Source organism: Vanessa tameamea, chromosome 20, assembly GCF_037043105.1.
Source record: "Vanessa tameamea isolate UH-Manoa-2023 chromosome 20, ilVanTame1 primary haplotype, whole genome shotgun sequence".
Classification (NCBI taxonomy): domain Eukaryota; kingdom Metazoa; phylum Arthropoda; class Insecta; order Lepidoptera; family Nymphalidae; genus Vanessa; species Vanessa tameamea.
In genome coordinates, this window is record NC_087328.1 from 7,578,171 (window position 1) to 7,601,372 (window position 23,202).

The 23,202-nt window shown below is 31.4% G+C and overlaps 1 protein-coding gene across 11 annotated transcripts in view; it reads left to right on the forward strand.

Annotated features, from left to right (window-relative positions):
• Trh (trachealess) overlaps positions 1–23,202 on the forward strand; it is a 192,893-nt gene that overhangs the window by 142,198 nt on the left and 27,493 nt on the right. For all 11 annotated transcript variants that reach the window (XM_064218010.1, XM_064218011.1, XM_026641712.2 and 8 more), the window contains one exon: positions 12,489–12,727. In XM_064218010.1, coding sequence (XP_064074080.1) covers positions 12,489–12,727 — 239 coding nt within the window. The remainder of the gene's footprint in view (positions 1–12,488; positions 12,728–23,202) is intronic.

Consider the following 23,202-nt stretch of genomic DNA (forward strand, 5'->3'; position numbering starts at 1 on the left):
TACAAAATAATTATCTAAGCTAAATAATAAATTTTGTGTTTTTAATTATGTAACTGATTATTGGATAAGATTAACGACTGAGTGTCTTGTCAGTTCTCGGTAGAATCTACATCCCGAATCGGGGGTAGTTTTAAATTTAATTTGATCATGTAATACGACGATTAGTGCTCGAAAGAGCCCGAATAAATAATATTTTGATTTGAGAGCTAACATGTGTGTGTGGTTTGTGTTACTCACATGTGAAAATAAATTTCGTCTTCATTAGATAAATTAGTACTGAAGAGGCATGGCAAGGAACTTAGTTTAAGTTTGATTAATGATAAAGTAATAGAATACTTTTGATTAAAGACCTACTAACAAATATAAACGACCAGTTGTCGTCCGCAGTTTCACGTTGGGCTTGGTTGTCAGGTGTTAAGTATAAAAGAAATCTACGTAATTCCTTGAAGTTCAAGCTTGCTTCTTAACAAAGTTTATTAAATTCGGTTCAGTAGTTTGGCTGTGTAAGAGAAACACACAGAGTAACTTTCGCATTTATAATATTAGTATTGATAACGATAGAAGACCTTGGGGGTCCAAGGTCATTATCCAAGGCGGCATATTATTGCGTCCGTTATGTTCACATTTAGTCAATTATAGTCTCATTCTATATTTTGACAAACGATTATCCGACATTACGAAACCATTATTGGCTATAAAAGCGAATAAAATTTATGAAATCGATGTTTCAAAAAACTGCATCAATTTTCGTCTGCGGTTCGAATGCGGTTAAATGCAGGTGCTTTTTGAAATGTTATTTTAAAACGGAATTCTCTATATTTCGGTAAAAAATACCTAGTGATACCGGTAAATTATTTTCGAAATTTAAAAGTTTGTAATAGTTTCACTTCTGGTAAAAATGCTTTTATAATTTTATGTCGTATTGTGGTTTAAGGTAGACAAACAATATTTCATATTTTAATTATTTAAAAATGCTGTCTTTCTTTCGAATATAGAATCAATCCTAACAGAAAGATAAATATCAGTATTTAACTAACAATTCATTAAGCAATGTTTATAAGTAAACGTATTTGCCAAGTTATGTCCTACATAAAAAAATGGGTATATTTCCTTATCGTATATTTTTTCTTTTTTTATATGTATTAAGTAGGCGGATAAGCAAATGCGCAGCCTAATGGTAAGTGGTCACCACTACTATAGACATTGGCGCTGTAAGAAATTTTAACTATTCTTTACATCGCCAGTGTACTGCCAAACTCGGGTACGACGATGTTGTCTTGTGCCTTTAGTTACTGACTCATTCTTAAAACCGGAACACAACAATATTAAGTATTGTTGTTTGGCGGTAGAATATCTAAGGAGTGGGGACATCAACACATACGGTCTTGCACAAAGCCCTATGTTAAAAAATATTGGACTTAACTTCATTTCGTACAATAATATGGTATTTACTCATTACACGTAGGAGGAATTCAAGGTAGGTAACATTTCAAAAGAACAAAAAAAACGACAAATTTATTTTTAAATAGCTATGATACAGTTGTCATTTACATTTTTATTACCGTGCAATCTCGTGGAATGCAGTGTTATCAGAACAACATATCAGAGTTTGTCATAAGATCAAGAGCAGAGCATTGTATGTTTCTTTCACAATTAACATTATTTTATACCAGATTTTGATGGTAAAATTATAAAATGCGCTATCTCATCTTAACTACTCTATAAATTACTCATACACGTTTCCGTAAACATATTTTCGCATGAAATATATTGCTATGGAACTATTTAATTGAAAATTTTCATAACCAAAGGTAGATTCGATTAAAAGTACTCTAAATTGGCACTAAATTGGCTGAAATATAATATCTTGCTTATATTTTTTTACATAGGAAAGGAGGAAAAATACTATCTAAGATTGTTTACAAAAAATAATAAGCGGCATCTCAATAGAAGTATGTTCGTTGCCATATAGTTCTACGAAATTTAATAAGCATTCCGTTAAACTAAGTGGTATGTGGGGTGACCATCAATCAAGTCAGACCAGTCGGGATTAACGGGACAAGTGTCCCGAAAATGATGCATTATTTCCCCCTTTACCTCATCAACGGACTTTTGTAGTGACCCCTGTTGTTTTAATTCCTTCTTTTAGGGTTGAATTGGCATCGAGATAGGGCGAGGGTCATCATCGATTCATTGTGGTATATTGATCAGCTGTTATCTGTCATTAAGGACTATTTCCGGGTTTTTTTTATGATGTAGGTAGGTGGACGGGCAAATGGGCCACTCGATGGTAAGTGTGCCAGTACGCCAATACGACACCAACCTTGGGAGCCAAAACGCTATGTCCCCTGTGCCTGTGTTACATTGGCTTTTTCATGAGAATAGCGTTTTGGCTGAAAAAATTAACATAAAGTTAAAAGCTATTACTGGTTATTACCAGTAAAATTCGCTATATTTTGTCTATATTGTGCTGAACATTTTGCTTGAAGTTCAAAAGAACGCGTCGAAATAGTCGTTGATAATAAAGAGCGGCACAGTGTTCCTAAACTGCAAGTTTCCAGACAAAAATGCGGGAAAAATTCGCTCCCGCCCCGGGCGCAATCAGCCGTCCCTTCAGTCGATTATTGCAAATAACTATTATTTCCTTCTCCTTTCAATTGGCAGCGAATACAGCCCCAACGTTTCTCTTTGTATTGCTAATTTTAAGCAACGTTAGTTTTACTCTATTTAGAGGCACCTTAGAAACTAAATTCACTCATTCGAATTATTTAACTTTATTATTTTGACTTGTACGTTTTCAATATAAGGAACCCTTAAGTCATACTTGAAAATCTTGAACAACTATTTAAAATTTTATAAAAATTGCTATAAATAAATATAATATGTTTTTTTGTGTTGAAAAATAAAACAATTTCATTAATTCAACCATAATCCCATTGCCCACTCTCAGATGGGACCTTTATCCCCAGATAACTATTTTATTCATCACAGAACCATCCAAAGCAAATCCCGGTTATTGCATTTATGAATGAAACAATTTTCCAGTTTCGTTACGATTTCGGCAGGCAATTTGCTAAGCGGCTAGCAACCATTAGTCATGCTCGTATCGACGCGTCGAGCAGATTGGCCATTTTTTGTCCATAAATGCGGGATCACTGCCCACTGGGGTGCGAGACTGTTGTATGCAGAATGAATACTATTTTTCTCTAGTTTTTATCTACAGCGATCCATTTATATTAGTCGCTTACGTCGGAGCACCTTATTACAATTCGATAATTTAGTCATTACATTTTGAAGTATCATAAAAGACTGTGACGCGTGAAAAAACTTTGATTTAGATATTGCAGAAAAACTTGATTATTCTTTCGTGAATGTACATTAAATAAAGCAACGATCGAAATTGTTTCTTTCGCGGTTTATTATTTTGTAATAAATATAAACATTCGGTCTTGATCCTATATAAATCAAGCAAGCATTCTATTACTGTAAAATTTGTATCGAGTATGTTTTTTTAGTATTTCTCGCCCACGTTAATTAAAACATTTAAGAAGATACATTATCTAGAGCAAAAACAAACATACCTGTTAATTGCTAGCTATTTCAATGTAAGCAAGCATTCAATCAACATCTTACCCAATTGATATTCCTATCTCGTTTGAAAGGAAAATTGGATATGACGTGATTATTAAAGTCCGTCTAAAGACCGGCAATTTGGCCAGTGCGCAAATCGCTAGTCCCAGCGGACAGGGCAGTTGGCTTTATTTATTTTTGGCCAGAATTCTACGATAAATGCACCAATGCGCACTTATTTGACTTTGCAAAAATACATGTCTCATATAAATACAAAAATTTGATTATAAAAGTAATTGAATTTCGAAAATTGTTATATTTTAAGGGCATTCTAGAAATTTTTACTCTTTATATCATAATTAAAGGCTTGAATTTATTAAGTTTACGTTGGCCCGCACCCATGAATTCCGCATTTAAGTGATAAAAATTTATCTAGATTAACCTTGTAAATGACGTCAGATCTAACTGTAAACTTTATGTTATTAAGGCGTTAGAAGATTTTGGATAAGACGATGTCGTACAATATTTTTTATTATTTTCAACATATATTTTAACTTTACATATGTTTATATAATTCTTAGAAAAAAATGAAGTACGTATTCTTATGTCTTGTTTAACGCGTATAAAATATTTTGGAAATAATCGATTAGTTAGTATTTTTTTTTTCTATATTTAAAGGTCTACAAAACAAAATGACAATCACAAAAATACACATGATTACATTTTTCATGATGTAGACACGGCATGCCTTTAATATTAAGTACCAATTAGCGTCTAGTCCATGGGAGCAGCAGATACCAAGCATACATTTTTTTTTTGTTTAATTTGAGTTATTTAATCTATTGAAATATTTTTTTTAAAACAATTTTTAATGAGGCTAGAGCGGTCGGCAAAAATATCGTAATAATAAGTAATACTATAAATAAAATATAAATATTACTAAAAAGTTATTATATAAAAAAATATTTTTCTTTTTAGCAAATTTTAGACTCAGTGGATAGAGTACTAGGATCTTATCGGTACGGTTTCAAACAAAGGCAAGCACCACTGAGCTTGTTTTCAATATTAATCAAGACATATGATAACAAATATAATTAATTTAAGTTATATAATAACTATGAATATAAAAACGAGATGGAATAGCGATACAGTAGTATTTGAACCCGTTTTGTGTGTCTTAAACGAACGTATCATCGTTTGTGAGGGAACCTGACCAATGTGCTTAGTAATTCTGATAAGTCAAAGTGGAAAGCTATTCAAAGTCACGAGGTCGTTCTGAAATTCGCCGAGTCATATTAAATTCATCTCCAAGGTGCCCGGTAAGATGAGTGTACCATGAGACGGGAACCGTCTGATTATTTCCGAACCGGACGAAATGAACGTTTGATAGCGACAATGACTATAGAAGTTACGTTTTAAGAGATTTTGAAAAGACGTGCAAACTTCCTTTAAATGTGCTGCCGAACATAATATAATAATTTACGTTATGTTCGTCATAAACAGATAATCTCAAATTAATTACATGAAAACGTAGTGTTTCTAGCATAATAAGATTGCGGTCTTCGGTTAAAATTATTGTTTATCCTGTGGACATGAGTTCGGCTATATTTAAAATATCAACCATTATTTTTGTACTATACTCGTCAAATTTTAATTTTGTAAATTTAGAACTGGTCTACTAAACGATGTTAAAGTATCACGACATTTCGGTTACGCTACACTCGTCTTATAGCTAAAACGGTTACCGTGACCTTTGCTTGGACACGCGTATTTCCAATCGTGCTGAACGTCCTGAGCATTTCACACCCTTTGACATAACATGCTTATAAAAAAACTAAACCAAAGTTTTTTGTTACACTGCCTATATTTTGAAGCTTTAAATACTTAGTAATAACTTAGTCTTGATTATCCCAACTAATATTAAAAATTCAGAGTCTGTTTGTTTGTTACGCTTACTTGTATTAACTACTCAACTGATCATGATGGCATTTGGCTCATACGTTATCAGGGTTATAGAGAGGTAATTACATATCGAACCCGACATCACTAAGGATTCAGGTAATACAACATCACCAGCAGGTGAAGCCGTATGCAGAAACTTGTAATACAATTGATAACTTAGTCCGATCTTTGTTATTTAATATTAGATAAATACGTAAGAATTAAAGCCTTGAATAATGAGATATCAAAATAATTATCATAAATTATTTCTTATTTTTGAACGATTCGATTGGAATTCCACGCCAAATAGGTTATTAGAATGTCCTTATTAACTTAAGAACATATAATGACGGGCGGATCGAAGCAATCTATGCAATCAAAGATGGCGGCTGTCATTATGACATTATACTCACAGATTATATCTGCGAAAATAATCGTCGGCCATATCAATAATCCCGAGGCGTAATAAGCCGATGACATTTTCATTTCCTATGTCAAATAGTGACACCCTTCAAGCGTTTATGCCCTTTGGATAAATATTTCGTTTGGTCGTTTTAGCTAATACGTGTATATTAACATTGTCGATGTTGATTAATGATCTTTTGTTGTTGATAAATAAGAACATATTGTTTTCAATTACTTATGTTCTAAAATATCGTATTGTACAATGGTTTCTTTTGTCAAAATTATTTTATAGTTCTTTTTCGATAAATCCTATTAAACTTTAAAAAAAAAAATACCAAAAATTAAAAAATAGTCAATCTTAAATACAGTACTTTACTAAAGAAATTCTAACACTGAAATACTTCGATTTATTCGAATTTCCTTAAAAGTGACCGTAGGTCTGAAAGGCCCCCGGGACTGGACGGTTGACTAAATTCCAGGGGCTCAAATGTCCGCTTTTAAAGAAAGCTAGCCGACCCTTAGCTTATAGGGTGTGAATTTCTCTTTGAAAAGTTTCACTCCGTTTAACTCTATTACACCCACTACTTTGTATCGAATTTTTCTAACGGAATCCCATTCCAAAGAACGAGTTAAAGAATAAAGGTACATTTGTCGAGGAGTAATAAATAACTATTGATAGTGAGTCTGTTTCTATCTTTATTATTTGTAGTATCTTATAATATAATAGACATGTTGATCCTATATTTGCTTATTACCTGTAATTACATATTACGTCTTGAATTACATTAATGATACAAAAAATATTCGGATTTTATTTGAACAAGGCTTTATATTTAAATATTTAAGGCGTTCCATTTAGTACCATAAATTTAAGAAAAAAAAATTTGGTTGTTTTTATTCCCAATTGAAACGTTTAATAAATAATATTTTTGAAAATGGAATTTATTACCACAATAATAATATCTATGATTGTAACACACCTCAGCTCCAGCTCCTTTGTCACAAATTGTAACAGTTTAATGATCCATAATACCCACTTACAACCCCATATTTCATAAAAATATTAAGAAGCATATTATTGTCGCCTTATAGAATGTCTCTCATTGATCTCAAGTGGATCATTTTTCGTTACCACTTATAAATAATAATGTTTTATCATATTCCTTAGAATAAATTCTCACAACGATTTTATTATATTGACAAAGACACAAAGATTTCACGTTTTAGACACGTAAATAATATATTCGAAATATATTGGTTAATATACACACTATGTGTCAGATACAATATAATAATATACATACATCGATACGTCTGATCATAATAATTAATAACTTTAATTTATTATTGATTTCGTTCAATAAATAAAATAATAAATACATGTTTTTAAGTGAAATATTTTACATGTTCCCATGTATTGATCACATTAAACCACAACAAAGAAAACCAATGTTTAGACATACGACTATTCAAGCAGAAAATACTTAAAAATTCCCAGGCCGGTATCAAAGACCCATAACAAGAGATTATACAACCGAATAGACGCACATCATTGCAACGGTTAATCGAAGTGTCGACCTTTAGTGTCAACCCTTCAGAGGTGACAGATCACAATAAATGCGATGACATAAAAGGTCGGAAAGACTGTATTTAGGCTCCGTTAAACTACAGCTACCTGATAGCTTAATCTGTGAACAATGGTTAAAGTGCGATATTTCAAAAAAAGAACTTTATTGCTTGCTCGTTAATAAGGGATTAAATAATGTTTTTGAAACGATATTTTTTTTAGAATCGATAAAAGCTAGTATAGCCAAGGCGTGACTAAACAACCCGCAATAGGATTTAATTTTTTATTTATTAAATTTATATTAACAAAATGTTTTTATTTTAGTTGATGATATAATTAATTAATATCACAAAATGAGAACCGAAGTGACATTTAAATGTAATAGACGAACTGTCATCTCCGTCATGCTATGCAAGTTATTCCCCGGGGCGAACTAATTCTTGCCCGGGCACAACTCAATTTGTCCCGGGCACATTAGTCGTAACTCCCGCGACACGGTTGCGTAGTGGACGGCGTTTTATTACCTCTACCCGACTTCGATTTCCGTGTACATCTCCCTATTTCAATTTGCACTATTTTTTTCCCTATAGAATACACATAGCCTTTAGCGCTTTGAAATAGAGTTGATTTTAGCTTATATATTTTTCTGAATTGGGACGTTTTTCTTTGAGCCTATTCCAATCAACGCTGACCAATGTGTTTGATAAATGCGAGGTAAATTTAGACTCTAAGTCTGTCAGGAATAGAGACCGTTTTCGCGCGTAGATTGGCTGAGTGAATATTCAAGGGGGTCAAGGCGTTAGTAGCGTATTGTGGGTTTGATTCCCAGGTGTACAGGGCGTCGAGACACGTACGGGAACACTTAAAGACAGCCACTTCTAAAATGAAGGGAGGTCCGTCATAAAAATTGGACGGAACGAAAACATTGGAGTGATCTTAGTACTAAGAAGAATTTATAGGGGAAAAGGTATCCAAAATAAAAACGAAGTATTGTTTTACTATTGGAATTCACCGACTCGCCTAAATATTATCTACTATTGTGAAAGAATTTTATAAACTTAATCTATTATATCTAGATAATATTACGGGAACTAACGTCATTACCTATCTTTATGACGCAGTGGGACCTCACCGATTATTCTCGATAAAAACGTAACTTAATATGCCTTATAATACTTTGTAAATATATTTTCCGCTGTGCCTACAATGCGTCGATAAATGATTTACTTATATATAGATACTTGCTACAGTACCAATGTCTGTCAGGTGAGATGTTTGATCATATGCATTGATAAATAAAAAAATGTCTATCGTAAATGAGGTTATGTGTCGACGTATAGAATAAATAGTACTAACTATATAACTAATGACCATCTTTTAGTTTTCAGAACGCAAAGCTGGCAAAAGCTTAACTTGTTAGCTAAGATTATTAACCTACCTATCAGAATTAAATGCTTACGGCCTTTTGGCTCTGTGCCTCAAGGTTCATTAAAAAGTTTTTTGTTATATTTTATGAACCGTTATTTTTTTACTCACTGTATTAAAAATTATTAAAAAAATAATAAATCTTATATACCTAACATAAAAAATATTTTTACAAAAAAAGCGAATAGTTTTGCATGTATGTAATTTCTATGTATAGAAGGCATCCTTCATCGTTAACAGATAATTAAATACATGATGTAATATTTTAATCAGTTTTGTTAAATTATTTATTAATCAACATCTGCACACATCTACGAATATAATTATCATAAATAGATACATAAAGTGACGTCATAAAACACACACACTACCATAAAACGTTACAACTATAAATAATATAAAATAAAAGAAAAAGAAAAATCAAAATTTAATATCGCTTGATATATTACATAATAGCCAGGGGCGGTCAACCCTCGGTCACTGTAAAGTTATTTTAAACAATTTAATGCCGCAATGGGTCAAAACTGACCCTCGAGTAACATTAAATCAAGCTCAAAGGGCCGGTTGTTTTATACTTTAACCGTTTTGTATCGTTATCGGAAAATTTGATCTGATATCTTTTAAAGGGTACGTAAAGATTTTCTTTATATTTAAGAGTTATTAGTCCCTAAACTGTAGTTATTTTTCAGTGGGGGAACTGGACTTTAATTTTCATTTCAATTCCTTACACTTGAGCCCGCTTTGTATACTTACTAAGTTATACGTAACGTATATACCATAACGAAATTTATTTTTAATGCACTGTGGATGATTACTGTAAAAACTCATAATACTAGGTCACCCAAATTTATTTGAATTTCGAACAAAAAAAATTAACGAATAAGATATTTGTTTTTTATTTTTTAAACTTGCTATAATTTTAGGATATAGGCAGAATAATACTACCGAGCTGATTATTACCAAAATCATTTTTTTATACGTAAATACTTGAAAAGGTGATTTATACATTATCGGTTGTATTTTTTAAATTTATGACTCACAATGACTAGTCAAGTTTCATGACACGAAAACATTTCAGCAACGTCACGGACATTTCCGAATGACCTTACTCAGGTGACAATAAACTCGAGTCTCCCGGGAAGTCAGTAATCTAGCTCGATCGTAAACCAGGCCCATCAGAGGATCGCTTACTCCGCACCTTGGGTTTAGCACCCCTGCACGTAAACTTAAACTTGGTGTCCTAATGTATTTTTGTTTTTTGATTAAAATTGTTAAACATAATAAAAGTGGACAGTATCGTGTGTAAAAACATGTTTTAATAACGTTAGGTTATTATTATTATTATATATATATTGGTGCAAATATTTTCTTTTGTTATTGTTTTTTTTTTTTTGAAACAACATAGTCCCTAAAGAAGCCAATCAATGAACATTAATAAGCATACAAATCTGTTCCAATTGAAATTTACAAGAAGATACTTAATATCGAATACAAAAATAACTTTTAATTATTAGTATATTTATGTTGAGATGCAAAATTTATAAAGATTCTTTAATTCTTTATATTTTTATACTAGACAATTATATGAGTTGAGAGCCTCTTAATTTTTTGTTATAATAAATTATTTGTTTATTACAATTCATTCGACACGTAGTTTATGTTGATGGTACTGCCAGAAACCTTCACAAAGGTATTGGCACCAACAATACGAAGCTTCAAAGGAATCCTTCAAACGATGCGTAAACACATCGAAACAATCATTTATTTATTACTAATGCTCGCCCATCGAATATTATCCGAACACATATTATCCATTCATGAAAATTTAAGGAAAACATAGATAAATTTGCATACTGGAAAAATAAAGAAACGGCCTGTTAACGTCCCACTGCTGAACAAAGGCCTCCTCTTCCTTTTGAAGAGAAGGCATGGAGCTTACTCCACCACGCTGCCCCATATTCTTGCTGGATACACGTGGCAGATTCTCGTTCACCGCTTTCAGGTTCCTTTACTGTTGAACACGAGATGAATTATAAATACACATTATGCACATGAACTCAGTGTTCTAGCTCTGGGTTTGAATTCACGTTGTAACTACTGGGCAATCTCAGCTTTGATTGCATGAATGAATGATAATTTAATTTACATATATGTATATAAGTACATTTTTATTGATAACGCTAAATATCATAAAGGTACCTTTTATAAAGATATATATTTTTAAGTTTATTTAAAAAATCAAAACATTAAGACTTGCAAATCGCAATTTCCATAACGTATTAACATTGTATTGAATAAATGTAGGTACTATCTAGAACTTATACATAAAGATCGAATGAGACAGACAGGAATCTGATTAGCGACGTCATATGGAAAAAATAAAACTTTGATGTCATTTTAGAAGTCACGATAAATGGCGATATTTCCATTAATTTTCATATGAAACTTTAAAGCTGATGACGTCATATCCTATGAATGACAACGCTTCATTATATTAGTAATATCGAGAAGACAAAATCTATATCGATTACCGCATACATACGGGCAGGCCAATTGCCTTCTAACCATCACTAAAATATTAAGACGCCTATTAAATTTGAACGTTTTAATTTGAAGTATTTCGTTTTTTACATTCCACCGCTGTTTTGTGCTGTGGACTGTTGAGTGAGCCAGTGTAATTACAGGACGTAGCAATTTAAGAGCAACGATTAATAGTGCCGTGCAATGTTCACGGGCAGATGTGACCACTTATCAAAAATATTATCTAATTATCTTCCGTCTAATTACCTACACTGAAAATAAGTCTAATAACTGTAAATGAAAATTATTTTTTCATGATATGTAAGTAAGTTACTTTGAAAAGATGCTTTGAATTCAACGAATAATTCAATTTTTTTATATGCAATGTTGTTTTTATAAAACAAATTACGTCTCTACGTTAAACTCTTTGCATATTAAGTTAGCGTCTGCAGGCTGGTCCTTATTAAAACAAACTCATTAGCGACTCCGCCCGTGGGTGTGGCGTAACAGCGAAACTCCCACCTGCCGGCTTAATACGATTTTTACCAGCCTCGTTTTATTAACTTTGGAGAAATATAGAAGAAATATAATATGATTCTTATCGGGAATTTTATATGCTTTCTTTACTGAATGTATATATTTTGTGTGTTTTGGTGTTTACGCTGTTTATTATCGAATAAATCTCGATATTTATCGAAGAGAAAATACAAAGTCATAATACAAGAGAGCAGCTTCAGAACATTTTAGACAATTGTTAAGCAACTATTAAAATATGGGTTACGGTCATACTATCCCTTTCTGTCTTAATCGATTTGTCATTTAAAAAAAGAAGACACAAGGTTGTTTAACTAATCAGCCCTATCAATTAGGCCGTCAATGTCTAAACTGTGAATAATAATTTGAATGTTGCTTGAAATTTTAAAAACATATTTGAATTTTAAATCTCTCGAAACTATAACATTAAACAAAAAAAATATAATGTTATATATAGCCTGTGACACAAAACAAAATCATATATTAAACGTGGAACATCTCAAACTAATATAACATATCTTTACAGCATCCTCGAGCTGCGGAAAGAGAAAAGTCGTGACGCAGCGCGTTCCCGACGAGGCAAAGAGAACTACGAGTTCTACGAACTGGCTAAGATGCTACCTCTACCCGCCGCCATCACCAGTCAACTGGATAAGGCGTCGATCATAAGGCTGACAATAAGCTACCTCAAATTACGTGACTTCTCCGGTCATGGCGACCCGCCGTGGAGTCGCGACACGCCGCCTACGAGTAAAACCTTGAAAGGTTGGTATTATAATAATCTAAATATTCTTTATACAAGTATACTCTTACAAACTCTTAAGGGCTTTTAAATCAACATTTTACAAGATATGTAAAGTATGAAGTTACAATTAGTTCAAAATGTAGCTTGAACAAACCGTCTGCCATTCGATGGAACTTTGTCGTGCAAGCTCATCTGGGTTGGTACCACTTAACATCCACAACAACAAAATAAATATGTCTTAAGGTGACGCAAGTTATAACATTTTCATCAACTTAATTAATTGATTCATTGATCACTCATATTTCAGAAACTTCCGGTTTCTGAAAAGTAATTTAATTATGAACATTATCACATTTACAATGCGTTAAATTTCCAACTCTATCTAATTCAAACAGATACCTCTGATAACTTTATTATGACTAAAATCATATAATTTTATTTAAATTAAGGCCATAATTACATACAAATAACAATTTAAAATAGTTTCTTCAAAAATGAAACAGGCCTCCTGTCACCAGAGCAAGCATTAAGATGATGATCAATTAAAGGCTACCTAAAATTATTTATAATTATTTCCAAACATGTGTATTCATACAAATAATTCGGTAAGATAACAAACATTAATATAAAATAAAATAGTCGAGTATTCTACTAAAAGACACAATATTCCGTCCCCTCAAAACTATGCAAAATGACTGAGTGGCTTTAAAATAACTTGGGAGGGTTCGCAAATCTGATTTCCCTTCGTCAAGTCATTGTCGGTGCTAACCGTGTTAGAGATGCTACAGACAGTTTAACAAGATTTCAACTGTACAAGGTTTTCGTATATTTAATAGTGAGAATACATTTTTAATATGCTAATTTTATTACACTTAATAGTTTAATATTGTTATGTTTACATTACAAGAAATATGCTCTACATTTTTCATATGAAAAATAATTGTTTTACTGAATCTTTATAAGGGAAGGTTATTGTTTCATTATAATTGATTACCTCATCTTTTATAATTAAGTAATATAGAAAAATTTAGGTGACCCAGTGGATAACAGATTAAATTTTCATGTGCTTAATTCGTCTGTTCTATATCATAGTGAAATATTCTACGTAAGATTAGAAGTGGTTTCTGCCCAGTGGGAAACGGCTTGTTACTTTATCTAATATTCAAAATAATAATTTCGCGCTTCTATAATTATTTGCAAATAAATATTGTGTCACATGTGTTAGAAAAAAAAAACACAGTGCATCGAATCCACTTTTCCGTGGCCAAAAAATATACGCGACTAAATCACAAACATTGACAAGGGACGCGTGCACGCAAATAAAGACGCTTTGGGGACTCTGATTCACCGCAATACTTCAAATAAATAAATTACCTATACGCTATTGGGAAAAAATACAAATGTTTGTTTTACTGTGTAAACGTGACGCACGTCCTATGCGGTTGATTGTCGAATGCGTTGTACTTCTAGTTTGGAAATCTTGGTAGGTATTTTGGTAAATCATACTAATTTATAATGAAGTTTCTTTTGTATGTATTGTTTAATTTTAAATGTAGAACTCATTGATCGCATTATTTTAGTTTTTACTTTGATGATAATTATGGATATTCAAGTATATTTTTATATTAAATCTCTTACTACTACATGAATCATTGGACGACTCACCTCGGCTTCGTACGGATGCGAATTATGCTTAAGAATAATGTAGCTTTATATCAATTTTTTTAAATTATAATATGGTGCGACGTCTGCGCAGAAAATCGACAAGTTTATTCGTCCTCCTTTAATGTATGAAAGAAGAACAGGCCAACAAACACAATTTCGCATTTACAATATCAGTTCTTGCTATATTTACTGGGTATGACCTGAACTAACATTACCTCATCAATCAGCTACTGATTAACTAATAGCTCTAAAATATTATTATAATAATCATTAAAAAACTTTTTTTTTTTTTTCAATAAAACCTTTTTTACACTGTGCAAAATTAAGTAGATTAGGATTTGCTCAAACAAATATTAAAATTTTTAAAACAACATTAGTAAGTGATGATTAATTATAATTGCTTAGTCAACCAACACTCGTTTCACTAACATACATGTCTAAGTGGTTTTTTTTTATAGTATTCGTGGACAAAACAACAATACCAAGCATTGCGGAGGCGCCCAGTACCTATTCTAATATGTATTATGTAGGTGGTAGCTACCCAGACGGGTTGCACAAAGCCCTACCACCAAATAAAAGCATCTTACAGTTTCATCATATGTGTGTATACGAAAATAGTACAATTATTTTTTGTAATCTTACTGATTATTTATAATACGAGTAAATAACTCGCATTATACTGATGTAATAAAGAGTTTTTTAGTGAGAGATGTTCAAATTCGTAACAAGTGTACTAACAGACCGCCCCACGACAAATCCAATTTCAGTCCCTAATGCGCTTAATGCGACCGCGGAGCGAATCACTACGTATGCCACTGTCATTTTAACTCAATTTTCAAACCCGCCTATAGTCTATAGCGGTATTAAAATAAAAATATTCGACAATAAAACATGCACGTTTAGGGGTGTCACAATTGTAGAGCAAAATGTTTTGGGGCAACGGTGTTTCCAATATGCTCACGTACGCAATAAAGATGAGGGAACTTCGTGAAAGTACTACGATTTGTAAGTAAATGTCACCTGTGAGATTTATACGACGCACTGTCTCTTATTTTACGTCCTCTAAACGGTTTCAGTTCCTTTCAAAATATAGTAAAAAAATAAACCATGGAAAATATTATATTTATATTATTCTTACGAAACTTCTAAACGAGAAAGTAGAAAATATTTAATCAGCAGTATTTCCACTCGTAATAAAGACACAGCGCTAATTTAATTCTGTAAAATTCGAATTTAATTTAGGGATGATGGACGTACTACAGATTCCACAGTTCGTAAGTTAGTACGAGAGTTATTTCGTTTTTTACGTGATTGATAATACGATGTGCTTAAATTATGTAAGTTAAAGAGTACACAGAACTTATATATTATATAATTTTTAAACTACCTAACTGGGCTTTTTGTCTGTCACTGAATTCGACTTCTTAGCCTCTACCTAAATATGGTCTGGGACGGATAGTATTTTAGCGATAGGACTGTCTCTGCAAATATTTCTAAATCATTGTCTCTATTTATCGACGATAAAGACAAAATTCATGCAAATATCTCATCTGACGTAGTCGTTACTAATCCCAAATGTGACTAAAATACATCAATCAATAAAAACGACCTTAAAAAAATTGCGAGTAATGATTCATCGAATATATCGATTTTTTTGTAAAATCCGCGTATGATTCACTGATTTTTATATTGTATAAAAAAATTGCCTACTCGCAAAAAAAAAGAACATTTGTTACTATTATGAAACAAAAAACTTTTCTAAAAATAAATTTAAAATTATACAAAATGATTGATAAATGTCAACACGTTAATTGTAAAAGGCACCGACGCTAATAAAACATCTAATTACTCAGGCCATCCCCCGGTGTAACAATACGACGCGAATTGGGCCAAAATTTTTAATCTAATCAATTAACAATCAGTGCAAGCGATATCCCGCTTGTTAGTGTTGCTTATTTGGCGAACGTGACTTGGTTTATTCAAATTGTTGGGGTTCGTTTGACGATTTTGTCTGGCCCGTTTAATTGGCTCACCGCGCTACTTGCATTGTGTAAAGTTTGAGGTTCACTAAGAGTCTCATGTGGGTGATGCGCGCTATGCCGATTCAGTGATTAAATTTTAGTATCGTTTTAAATTAAGTTTTGTAGCAATTGCATTCGTTGATCGACCATCGCGTTTAGGACTTAGGAGGTAACACATTTTTATGTATATATCTATTATCTATTCCTATTACAAGATGATAAAAGACAAATAAACAATATTTGACGTCGAATCGCGATATCATTGGTTTTTTGGCGTTTTCATCAATAAAGTTGAAGTATGATTTTCATTATGGATTTGCGAAAAATGCAGTATAAACGTAAGCTGTTATCGGAACTTTGGTAGTAAAATTCACAAGTAGTTAAGGGGAATGGTGGTGTATCATAAATAAGCTATCGAACTCTTAGTAGTGCACAATATATGCGTATATTCAATTTGAGTTCTACTTGACTCAGACAAGGAGCTTGTCCTATTTATTTGACCTTATTTGACAAAAATACCTAATATTATAAATGCATTTGATTAATAGTTTGTATGTCTTATTTATAATAAAAGTCACACGAATACTTACATCGTTCAATATTTTAACCGACTTCAAAAAAAAGGAGGTTATCAGTTCGACATGTATGTATGTAACATTGTTAGAATTGTATTATATTTGAGTACGATGATCCATTTAGGCTTCCAATCACGTGTGCTTAATTTCGTAAGTGTATGTTTGTTCACGAATTTCTCGAAAACTAAAAGTCGTATCGAGATGATCATTTTTAAATTATGTTAGTACACTTCAACTTAGAGAATAGTGTAAGCTTCATTAAAATCGGTCCAGTATTTTCAGATATATAGGTAAATTACTCGTAAGAAAATATTATTAGGTAGTTGTATAGTTATTATTTATCATAAACAAACACTTGAAATCTATTCAATACCCCGAACAGACACTTCACCATATAAATACGTATTAAAAAGTTTTCTATTCACAATCAAATATGGCTACGATCAGTGATTTACGATGTAGTCCCATTAATTGTATCTATATATACCGTTGAAATCTCGTGTCCCTATTGCAATGTCGTCTTGATCTATTAAGAAGCTAAATTAAGTTCTTAAATACATATAACAGTAGATATTTCTACCGTAAATGGATTACTAGATTGGCCTAGTCAATTCCTCGTTACGTTACCAACACTATCATGGAACTTTTTTTTAATGGCAACACTATTAGAAATATTTAAGCGTAAATACAACCTATCTGAGACTATCTATTAGAAATACGTTCGGAAATGTGCAAGCAAATAGGATAGTTTGATATACTTTATTTAAATTATAAATCAATTCATAAATACACTTTTAGTACGATTTACTTAGTAAAATATTAAACTGGAAATTAATTTTATACAAAATAAAAACTATATTAATAAAGTAGCAGTCTTGGTCAGTTTTGTATATGAAATATTTAGAAAAAACCTTAAAAACTAACGTAAATTGTTTTATATAGCATTTATAAAAACATTTAGTTAAAAAAATTGAATTTCTCTAATATTAATAGTTGAAATTTAAATATCAGCTGCCGATTTGATATTAATTAGCATAAATGACAGATGTCAACTGTAAACGCAATTAGTTGTATAATTTACATTCAATTTTAACTCAATAGTAAATCCTTCTTTGTATGTATCTACCGTAAAATAATTATTTATTTTGAATTTATTGAAGCAGGAATATCTTTGAAAGTTTACATACCTTTTGGAAAATATGTGATTTGAAATAACAGTTAGTTTTACCTGCGAACAATACTTTCAATGAGATTTTGAGATAAGTTTAACTAACATCAAAATAACAACTACTTTCGAATAATCAATGTGTGTATACGAATTTTATCATAATAATATAAAATTGATAGGTATACACACACGTGAATGAGTACGGTGAAAATAGCAAGCAGGCTATCTTAGAATCTAAACACATAACTCAACGAAACGCAATATTTCTCAATACAATAACAAGAGACAAGCAGATAAATTCGACAAATTAACTTGGTGGTAAACACATGTTTTGTTCCCCATATTGCCGTTTGGCGGCAGCACCTTTGATTTATTGCAGTAGGGTGTTGGCGTTCGTGGAAATCGGACGTGTTGTATGTTAACAGGTCTTTTGATTCTTTATTTTATTAAACGTGCATTAAAGTAACTTCTCCATTCTATCCTTTTTAAATTTCAAATATTATTTTAAGCTTTACTTTTATTTTGTTAGCTAAGTAAGTCAAAAATAAACTCCAAGAAAATGTTCCATATTAAAAACGAAATTAATTTTCGGGTTTAATGTTAACTTTTTTTAATATCTATTATATTGGTTGATTGATTCATTGTAATGGGACGTTTATTTAATGTCATAATTAATAATAAATAGTTGTGTAAATTGTTACTACATCTAAAAAATATATAAAAGAAAAATATTACGAGCCCGTTATAATTTTGGCTCCGAATACAATATACCGTAAATCATGGTACGGCACATCTGCCAGCGAAATAGAAAAATAACAATAAATAAGGGAAACAGTGTCGCGACACGGGTTCAGACGAAATATTGGATTTTTACAATTTTTCTTTGTACCCGCTTTATTTAGTACTTCTCATGGTATCCTTATATTTTAGTAATTAATTATTCAGACCTTCATAGTCAAATCTTTTGTTTAATCTTATGAATCTTTGTGAAAATTTTAGTTTTAGTTTAGTAGACCATAGGAGACTTGATGATTACTTCTTGTAATGAACCGGTGTTTACGTCATTATCTCATAAATAGTGTTAATCACATCCTTCGATCCCCTCATCTATAGTTTATACAATACATTGATCTCATTCAATAACTTAACCCTTCCTAAGCCTTCTTTAATGAACTCTCTAACCCTCTACGCGCTATTAATACAAAACTTTTTTTTTCCGATAATCGATCTATGTACAAAAGAAATAATTATTCAGCCTGTTTTTATTCTCTAATAATTTCACTCGTATATTTAGTTTGAGCAATATTAAAAAACAAAAAGAAACATATAAGTAAATATAGTAACCGATTGTTTTATCGAATGACTTAATGAATTCTCCATATAATAATAGAAGTACATAATATAATTTTGCATACAGCCATGAAACATACACTTTTTTGAACATCAATACCAAACTAACTATAGATACTATTCATAGTTCGCGTTTATTTTCAATCCGCAGTTGTTGGCAGACCATTTTTGCTCGTCCCTCTGTCGGTGCATCACAATCATCGCCCGGCATTCTATATTGACAGTACGTGTTCTGAATACTGCAACATTTTCCGGGATTTTGTAGCCATTTTTATTTGGTATCGATCGTCGGTCGCTCCAACCCCGGCAGCCGGTTGAAGGGTTATTCGTCCGTGTAATTGACTAGTTATAATTCATTATGCTATGCTATCTTGATTTTTTCTTATTTATGACTTATTTAAAGGTATTACGCATGTTATAATTGTCTTAACTAATAAATATTCATCGGTTTATAGGTGCTACGTCTCCAATTTTTTTTTTACTTTAAATTTATATAAAATTAAATTTACAAGATTGCAGAAATAATAAAATAAAATACTTCATTAATTGGTAAATCGTTTTTTTTTGTTTTTTTATTATTATTATTTCTTGCCGATTTTTATCAATAATTATTACATTTTTTGTAAAAGATACGCAACTATGATATCACGCTTACAATAAATTGACCATCAAGGAATACCACAAGTATAGTTTTGATAAAAACAAGTGATCTTTAAGTAGTGGAACCACAAAGGGTGGTAATTCTTCATTAGATGCCCGAGTTCCGGTCAAGGGCCCCGGGGGTTGGTAATCAACGGGTGTTGTATTATTTTTAAGGGAGGGAAAACTTTGTCTTGGGGTATTTCTTGGAAACGTTTTTAGTTTTATGGAGTATATTTATGTTCAAATTGTATTCAATTATATATTATAGTATATTTTATTTATTTTATGACTTGTATATTATTAATATAAGTAATCCTGTTTATTGAAAGAAATGTAAGTATTCTAATATGAAATATAGTATTCAAAATTATTCTGAAATTTTCTTGTAATTCTTAATTATTGGAATTCATATAAAAATTCGAAGTAAATTGTTTCTATTAATAGTCTTATATAAAACATACTTTATGTATATAATTTTTATAAGTTTGTACATATATTTTATATACTAGAACATTCACTTAACTATAGTATGACAGTCAACGAATTATAAAAAACGGAAGTATAGAATTTGAAAAATCACGCAAACACCATTAAATAGACCTTTTTTTCGGTAAATAAAACGAAAAAACTCGTAATAATAAGCCACAAATCTATCGTTAAAATAAGACAGTCTCTGAATTCCACGAACCCTCAGTTTATTAGGCGTTGAGTTTTATTTAATTTCGCTCTGTGAAAACACCCCCTGGTCAATGTTAGCACTGGCCGCACATGTCGAAAAGGACAAATAACTCCAAATTATTACTGTTCTATCCAAACATGAGGAAATGTTACAATGAGGTTTTATTGCGAGATAGTTTTAAGATATTTTTTTTTAAATATTTATTACCTTCTTCATATCTTTCCATTCCGTATTATATGTATGGCTCCTTTACTCTATTTATTAATAAACTTTATTATGTATTTGTCAAACGCCATGCCAGAAAATCTTTTTTGATATCGTAATTTTTTTTTTAAAACTTATCAGTTGCAAATTGATTACATATATTTCGTGAAAGACTATTATAAATAGACCAAAACATTACATTATATTTGGAATTTATAAAAGAATAATGACATCTTAATTTTCACAACATAAGTAGGTATGACTAAAGTATATTAATTCTAGATCATAAGGACCTCAAGCTTCACTTTAAAACACTATAATTTATAAGCTAGAACTAACCTTAAGGTTTTTATCTTAATTACGCATCAGCTAGTGGAGGTGTGACGTCACGAATGTACAAAATCTATCGATTAATATGACATTATTAGCTTATAGCTCGTAATGCGTCGAAATTGCAGCCATTATGAGGTCGGAATCTGACTTAGAGTAATACCACACCGTTCCGTACGTAATGAGAAAATTATGCCGAGTCTTAGCGGCCTTAATAAAAATTTGTTCCTGTTGGGGTCGATCGAGTAATATAAATTGTTTTATTTATTACTTATTTTATTATATTTTATTTTCATATCTTTAGCTTTCCGCATCGACTATCGATATATTTATATATAGACACAAACTAGCTGACTTTAAATGGCTGAACACATTGAAATTACTTTAACCAATTGACGTGCAAAAATTTAGACCATACAATTTTTTTTTTTTTTTTTAATTTTATAAACATTTTATCAGAAACTATAATAATATTCAATGAATTGATGATTTAGTATAGAAAAAAAACATACAATATTTTCTATTGTATGTTTTTTTTCTATACTAAGATAAGGTTATTTTTTAACAAAACTTGGGATACATAAATATAGCGTTATGTGAGATTAATAATAAATAAATATATATAGGTTCATTGCATTTATCTAGTATGAATTTTAATACGTCATTCCATACACCGTCCGCTCCAATCCTACTCTGTTCCATAAAATTGATGATATCTTTTAAGCGATTTCGGTCACGGCGACTGTGAATGCTGTAAAGAGATTTTGAAGGGCTTAAGCGTGTACAAAAACAAAGATGCACTCGCTGTTCCCTTACTTTCATTATCCGAAACAACCGGATACAGTTCAGGGTGCAGGATCAAACCGTTTCGAGTACTCACAGACAGGCAGACACAGGAGATAGGAGATAGGGGATAGGACAGGTCGATACTGCCAACTCTTAAACTTCCAGCAGCCACGCAGAAATATTCTCTCTACAAAATAGAACCATTGATCCCAGATCCTTCAGCCTTTTAAGCCAGCCACTATACCGACAAGGCAGTCCACCGAGACCACCGTCACATTATATGGTAATAAACCGACTTAAGCATTGTTCAAATTAAAATATAAATTTCAACATATTAAAACTATCCGTAATAGCAAATAATAAATCGTTCAGAAATTACAAAGAGCATAGCGTAATCGTTTGACCCAATCTACCCTGAAATTTTACACTGATAAAAAAAGTTCACATGCTACATTTGGGTATATATTTATCTCGCGATGTCGCGATAGCCGGAGCGTGTGTTTTATTACGATTTAATTCAACAGAACAGAGAGAACTGCGCTTTGAAATCGCCGACTTGGTCTGTAGGAACGATACGATTCACCTGTTATCGCGGATAGTCCTGACTCATAATCAAAATGAACTAAACTATACACAAGGAAGCTTTCAAAACGTCCCTTTAGAATTGAATTAAAACTGCATCTGTCTATCTAAATTCTTTTGTCATTCTTGAGTGTGTTGGAATATTTTTCGAGACACAAGCATGTAATTTGTTACTTAGTGCTTTTTAGATATTTTATTGTATCTATTTTAGTTCTTATACGTTTAATAAAGAGATGAATAAATCAAATATTAAAACTATAACGATGATATCGATAGTATTATAATAAAGCGATTCTCAATATTATATATGTAATGACACTTAATATGTTTCATAAATGTAAATTAATATAATATGTTTATATTAACTTCAATAAAATTGTTTCATAGTTCTTGAATGTAAAAAAATGTAATATTGAAAGGTTAAAGATTCAAATCGTAATGACGCCAATGAATCATTATTGGAATGTTATGCATATAAATTGAATCGTTAGCT